Below are 7,280 nucleotides of genomic sequence, written 5' to 3'. Positions count from 1 at the left end.
TGCAAGCTGGAAAAGCAAAAGCTGTGGTGGAAAATAGGGGCAAACCCTGAGCAGGAAACTCCACTGGGGCCAGAGCCAACAACATCCTACTGCTGGCTAGGGCCAGAAGAGAAAAAAAAATTGCTGTAAAGAAGGTTTTGGGAAGCTTTGTCCTTATTTGGAGAATAAATTTGTCCCTGCCCAAAGCAGGCAGCTTTTAAAAGACCTGGGATTTTTGGCTTCAGCAGCACCATATTCTGCTATTATACCCGAGCACAGCCTGTCATCAGTAGGTCTCCCAAAATCTGCCTTAAAACTGGAGCTTTGGAGTCTAGGTTGTGCTGTCCCACAGGTCAACCTGTGAAAAACTTGCCCACTGTGAGCAGAGACACTTCCCACCAGCCCAGGCTGCTCCAAGCCTCATCCAGCCTGGCCTGGAACACTCCCAGGGATGGAGCAGCCACAGCTTCTCTGGGCAATAATCTCTGGAATAATTAAATGTGCATCTCCCTGAATTGATGAAATTAACAGCCTGGGAATGTCCCACATGAGGAGCAGCTCTGAGCTGGAGCTGAAGGAAGCACCTTACAAAATCTTTTGCCATTCTCCCTCTCTGTGAACTCCTTGGTGAGCTAACTAGTTTTCCACTGCAGCCTCAGCCACACATATTTGGGTTTTTCAGATGGAAATGGGCATCCAGATGTGGTACATTTTGAACTGTAGCATCCACTTTCTCCCATAAAATCCCATGTGTTTATTCTTATAATCATTGCTTTCCTGCTTTTTTTGACTGTATTTATAATCATTTAAGATGAGAAAAAGGCATGAACGTTCTGGGAACTGCACATTTAAATCCCATTTTTGGGCTATAAATGCCAGTGCAGTTCCCAGAACTGCAGTGGCACTGAATCAGTAGCAATCCATGAAGTTTTGTGTGGTTACTTCAGGAGGATTGTGCCTGTTTGCTTGAAGCATCACATGTGGAGAGCTCTCTCTGACCTCACTGTGGCTGCTGCAGACTCACAGCTTGTGGTGTGAAGCACAGAAACATCCTGAAAACTCGCAGGGAATCCCTTTTGGTGGCAGTGCTGGTGGGTGGCTGGGAGGAGTCTGTCAGTCCAGGGAGATTTCTCATTATGGATGTGGGTGGTTCAGCTTTTCCAGGCCTCTGGAGGTCACAGTTCCCTTCTTGGCCCTTCAGGAATGCTGAATCATAGAATCATCAAATCAACCAGGTTGGAAAAGATCTCCAAGATCACCAAGTCCAACCCTCCCGTGGTCACTAGCCCATGGCACTAAGTGCCACATCCAGTCTCAGCTTGAAAACCTCCAGGGATGGTGAATCCACCACCTCCCTGGGCAACTTATCAATAATCTCTCTCCATGTTTCTTGTAGGCTCCCTTCAGGTCCTGGAAGGTCACAGTTAGGTCAGCTCAAAGCCTTTTCTTCTCCAACACAAAGAATTTTGGGTTGTTGGTGATCAGTGCTTTGGTTCTGCATTATGGTTATGAACCTGTTACATTAAATACACTTCAATCTCCATTTCTGCTCCAGGAAAAACAGAGGCTGTCATCAACAACTTCAGCCCACACTATCGGCGCCAGCACGCCGTGGCTTTCTGCCGGCACGTGCAGGAGGAGCTGGAGCAGCACCGCGATTCCCAGTCACGCTTCCTGAAAACCAAGGTAGGAGAGCACCTAAGGCCTTCCCCATCCTCAAGATTCCACACAGCTCTGCTCTCCTGTGTGAAATAATTAATGTAGTCACTATATAAATCACACGTTTAGTAGTTGTAATGCATGAAAAACATGAGCTGGAAATGTATCAACCACTGCCTGGGCTTGGTTTTCTTGTTCTTGCCAGTGCTGAATGCCCTCAAGTGAAGATAAGAGATGGGACAGAAAGGCAAAGCTTCTAGAAATCAACCCAATGTTTCTTTCTTAAGTTAGTTAAATGTTTCTATGAATACAAGCACAGGACACAACTGTTTCTTCAGGTGCTTATGTTGGGTAGTTGAGCATGTAACAAACGTATCTAGGCCATGGAACATGGATATTTTCTTACCTACAACCCAACTGCACACAACAGGCTTGCAAGTGTAGGTGTTGGATTTGGTTCCATTAGGTTTGAGGTGGAAAAGGTGCAGGTTTGAAGGTTCAGTTTTGAAAGTTCATCTTTGTTTCGATCTTGTTCAGTTGTTCATCGTAGCATGAGGAGAACCATGACACAAGTCTCTGGTTCAAAGAGTTGGACACTTGGATGAAACTTATGGTTTCCTGCTGTTTGCAGGGTCCTGCAAAATCCTGGGACAGAGATCACACATTCAGGCCAGAGATTTATGTAGGAAAGTTCATCAACCCTTTCAGCCATGGCTACAGGTTTCCATGAGGAATTTGGCAATAATCCCCTCTGTGGAGTGAGCTCTGGAAAATTGCTTTTATTAGAGGAGAGACAAAAAGAGAGACAGAAATCTGTATAAGAGGAAAATGCAGAAAACCTTCAATATTAAGGAGATACAAATCTAAACTTTCTGGCCATGTTGGAAATCACAGGTTTCCAGTGCTTTGGATTGAGTAGGGCAAAGCAATGAGGTGAGGTGTAAGAGGAGGGACAATAGAAGAGCCATATCTTTCAGGAAGATGCACATCAGTCCCTGGAGCACAGGTGAAAAAGTATTAGAAAGAAATGGGAAACAATTGACTATTTTTGCAATAAAACTCTTTGCTGCATCAATGAAATGCTGTTAGTATCTAGTAGAAAAGGGTGATGGTGAGCTACAAGTCATCTTGCAGTGGGTTGGAACTAGATGAGCTTTAAGGTCCCTTCCAACCCAAACCATTCTGGGATTCTCTGCTGTTACATTCAGCAAACCAACTGAAAGGTGAACAACATCTCTGTCTGAGAAATCTGGCAGAGTGTTTGGAAGGAAGAGCTCTTCTGGTGCCTCCTCACCTCAGGCCACATGAATTTGCTTGTGTGTGTACTATCTGCCCAAATCAGAGAGATGTTTATGGCTCCAAATGGCATTTGAAGACTCCAGAGCCCTTGTAGAAGCCTTAGAAGATGTACAGATAAAAGCTTCAGAATGGTGAGTAGTGCAGAGTCACCTCAGATCTCACAAACTGTCTTTGTAGCCCCCTGTGGAAGCTGGGACAGTTTTGTACGAGGCAGAGCTGCTGCATTTCGCTGAGGACCTGAAGAAATGGAAGGACAGATACGTCGTTATCAGGAATGACTACACTGTGGATTGCTTTGAGACCAAAGAGGTAAATACTTCTTCCTCTTACATTTTTCTACACTTCCAATGAACCTGATATACCTGTACCTGGAGTGCTGCACACAGTTCTGGTGTTCTCAGCATGAGAAGGGCAGGGAACTGTTGGAGCAAGGCCAGAGGAGGCCATGGAACTGATAAGAAGATTGGAGCACCTTCCCTATGAGGACAGGCTGAGAGAGTTGGGGCTGCTCAGCCTGGAGGGTTGTGTGGGAACCTCATAGGTCAGGAGCTGAAGGGCCTACATGGAAGCTGGAGAGGGATTCCTGGTTAGGAACTGCACTGACAGCACAAGGAGCAATGGGGAGAAATCCAAAGTGGGAAGTTTAGGTTAGATATTAGGCAGAAGTTCTTCCCCACTGCAGATAAGCACTGAGAAGATATTTTCAAACAGGTTTTTTACCTTTACCCATGTTTTAAATCTGACATGTCTAGGGAACATATCAAAAATTCAGCCTGACAAAAAGATTTTCTTTTGGGGGAAGAACAGAATATCATGAACTGGAAGGAGCCAACAGGGATCATCAAGTCCAACTCTTGGCTTTATCAGTGAGCTGTGCAGTTCATGTTTTCCCTCTCCTTAAATCTCTGTTTGACAACACTCCCTCTCTCTTGGTTTTCCAGGCCTACCAGAAAGGAGCTAGCCCTAAATATCATGTCCTTCCTGCAGGAGGCAAAGTGCTGACTTCAGAAGAAGATTACAATTTGCTGTCTGATAAACATTTCCCAGATCCTGTTGGTAAGCCCTGCTGGAAGCTGAACTGCCAAATCCCAAACCCTGTTCCTCAGTCCTGGGCAGGCTTTCAGGCTCAGCTGTAAGATGGGGCAACAGGAGACACCCCCAGCCCTTCTCCCAGGCCAGAGCACAGCTCCAGAGCCATGCATGCAGGAGATGCTCTCAGCTAACATGCAGAGAAATGCTGGCTCCCCTTTTCCCAGCATCCTAGCACAAAGCTGCTGGAAGCCATGCCGAAGCAGGGCAGGAACCAGAGCACCATTGTTCCCAGGCTTTGTTAGTATTCCTGGTTTATTTGTTTCCATTTTTAGATGCCAGCTGCCTGTGTTGACTCACAGTTGATAATCTATCCCAGGAAGGTTGCTGCTGCTGGGTTTGTTGTTTGTGGGATGGGAACTGCTGTGGTCCTGCCTGTCCCCACTGCATAGAGGTGGAGAAAATTCAGGCTTTAAGGGAGCAGATACCATGTTGCAGAGTCAGATTTGGAAAACAGGGGGGCACATAGGAAAGGGATAAGCCCAACATGAAGGCAAGGGTTTAATTTAAAGTCCTGTCTCATACTACTTAAAGTTGTGACTGTTGGGAGATGTCATCCTTACAGCCTTGGTCGTAGGCCTAGGGTGGTCTGAGGGCAGCACGAGGCTTCAAGGTGTCCCTGTGTGTCACCACAGCTCCATAGCAGTTTGGGTTGAGCACCATGGAGCACCCCAAGGCTGTTTATGGGCTTCTCATGGCTCTCTCTTCACAAAAAGAGTGGCTCAGTTAGTCCTTTATGCCCTTTCTCCCCTTCTGTGCGATGCTGAAGACCCTCTGAGCTGAACCTCTTGTGTCTGGGCTCTCCATGCATGTTAGTGACTCAAGATTGGGTTTGGTCAGACCTAAACATGTTGTACAGCATCCCCTGTGCACAGTGACTTGGGGCAGGTGAGAACTGGAGGTCCTGACTGCTTTCTTTGCTTGAACTTTAGGCCATCTTGTAGGTGTGTTTGGAAGCCCTGGAGATAAGGACAGCTCTTTTCCCTGGAGACAGGGAAAGCATTGCTGTTCCAACACTGTAATGCAGTTTGTTTCTGTGTAAAAGACCATATGCTCCTATATGATCTCTGTGTGGAAGAGACCAGAGCTGCCTACTCACCTACTTATTTGCGATGAAAACCTTTTCTCAAGCAGCTGCAATCCAGTGATATAGTTTCTTTGACATTTTACCAACACTGTGTAGCTTTTGGCCACCTTGAACTCAAATCAAGAGCCCATCAAGTTGCTGTGGTGTAACACAGAGAGGTGTTGGTGCCTGCTGAGTGTGCCCATCCCAGCTGTACCCCCCTTCCCTCTGTGCCCAGTCACTTGGGTCAGGAAAGAGACTTGATTTTTTCATCTCTCATGCTTCCCTGCTAGAAAAGAGATTTTTCTTTCTTCCCTGCTAGGAAGAGGTTTTTTCCAGAGAGAGTGCTCACGCACTGGAATGTGCTGCCCAGGGAGGTGGTGGATTCACCATCCCTGGAGGTTTTTAAGCTGAGACTGGATGTGGCACTGAGTGCCATGGGCTAGTGACCACGGGAGGGTTGGACTGGATGGGCTTTGAGGGCTCTTCCAACCTGGTTGATTCTATGATTCTATCTATAAAAAAAAGGCCTAGAAAAGAGCCAACCCCATGCCAAGAACTCTGCAGATTTCAAGTGGAGATGTGTTTTGTGTGCAGGCTCGAGTGAGAAGGAGGTGTCTCCAGCCTTTGTCCAGCTGCCGAAGGAGTTCCCGGTTTACCTGTGGCAGCCCTTCGCCCGGCACAGCTACTACTGCTTTCCTGAGCCAGAAGCTCAGAGGCACTTCAGCACTCTGCTGGGAGACTGTGTGAGACACTCCAACCACGGTGAGTGCTGAAAGGCTCTGCCTGAGACATCCACCCAGTGCTTTCAAGAGCTGGTGCAGAGAAGTCACTAATGAAAGGTGTTTGGCCTCAGTGCCTCGAGGAATGAATCAACACAGCTCTGGTTCTGGCTTTGCTGGAGTGGTTAGGTGGCATTTGAGCTGCAGGGTGGGAAGCTTGGGCAGAAAACATGGAAAGTGCTTTGAAAGTTGAGTTCTTCTCCGAGTCAGTCCATCTAAATCCAGTGTGATGATGTAAAAGCTCTTCTCTTTGGCAACCAGTGACAGGACCCGAGGGGATGGTTGAAGTTTTGTCAAGGGAGGGTTAGGTTGGGTATTAGGAAAAGGTTCTTCCCCCAGAGGTGTTGGGCACTGAACAGCTCCCAGGGCAGTGGGCACAGCCCCAAGGCTGACAGAGCTCAGGAGTGTTTGGCCAATGCTCTCAGGCATAGGTTGGATTGCTGGGTTGTCCTGTGCAGGGCCAAGAGTTGGAGTGATGATCCTTGGGGGTCCCTTCCAACTCTAAAGATTCTGTAATTCTGTGAAAATCATAAGGGATGTTTAGTAAATATGGCACAGCAAATTTTCACCTGTGTTTGCAAGCTCAACAAATGCATCACAGATGTCAAGTCATGAATCAGAGAATGTCCTGAGCTGGAAGGGACCCACAAGGATCAGGGAGTCCAACTCCTGCTCTGCACAAGACACCCCAACAATCCCACCATGTGCTACACAGGAGACCAGGTGTGGACAGTGTGGAGGGAGTGTAGTCTCCCAGTACACTTCTGTATTATAATACACATATATTTATCACCCATGATCAAACATTTGACCTTTCTGCAGGTGTTTGATGGCAGCTCAAGCCCCAGCCATGGTTAAGCCTTGTAACTGGTCCACGCATGGTGTGTAAGACACAACATTGATTGTTTGCACAAAGACAAATTTTAAATCTCATTTTCTGAGTGTGTTAGACTAGAAAAATTTTTAAAAAAGCAACTTGTGACTTGCCAGGATTATAAAAACAGCCTTGCTGTCATGACATTGGGAGACCTTTTGTTGGACTCTTCAGAAAAAAAATGCTTTCCTGATTTTCAGATGACTTTTTCCTATGAAGCTACCCTGGTTTCCCCATGGGTCTCCAGGCTCTTCCATGCTTCTAGTGTTGCTTTCAGGTCCCATCTGCTCCTGCTGCCCTTGGTGGGAGATGGGAACACTCAGGAACTTCTCCAGCAGTCTCAGTCAGTTGGCCCTGAAGCCTGTGCTTGTGGGTAGATGAACTGTGAGTGCAGTGTGTGAACAGTCCCTTGTACCTACACAAATGGCTCCCAGTGTGTGTTGTTTTAGCTGTCACTTTGGTCTCCTGGTCAGCTTCACCCCATTACCCTCAGACAGCTATTTCCCACTGTCCTTCCCCAGTGCTTCTTGAC

General features: G+C 47.1%; 1 protein-coding gene across 1 annotated transcript in view; it reads left to right on the top strand.

The window, feature by feature from the left end:
• Window positions 1-1,534: 1,534 nt before the first annotated feature.
• The window catches only part of LOC103800820 (protein Niban-like), a gene marked incomplete at both ends in the record, with an annotated part of 29,802 nt that continues 24,056 nt past the window's right edge, over window positions 1,535-7,280 (top strand). Inside the window, 4 exons of the mRNA XM_009073205.1 lie at window positions 1,535-1,665; window positions 3,115-3,246; window positions 3,879-3,993; window positions 5,690-5,857. Coding sequence (XP_009071453.1) covers window positions 1,535-1,665; window positions 3,115-3,246; window positions 3,879-3,993; window positions 5,690-5,857 — 546 coding nt within the window. The remainder of the gene's footprint in view (window positions 1,666-3,114; window positions 3,247-3,878; window positions 3,994-5,689; window positions 5,858-7,280) is intronic.

Source organism: Acanthisitta chloris, unplaced genomic scaffold (assembly GCF_000695815.1).
Source record: "Acanthisitta chloris isolate BGI_N310 unplaced genomic scaffold, ASM69581v1 scaffold20144, whole genome shotgun sequence".
Taxonomy (NCBI): domain Eukaryota; kingdom Metazoa; phylum Chordata; class Aves; order Passeriformes; family Acanthisittidae; genus Acanthisitta; species Acanthisitta chloris.
The sequence above is the reverse complement of the archived record's forward strand: the minus strand, read 5'-3'. Positions and strand labels throughout refer to the sequence as shown.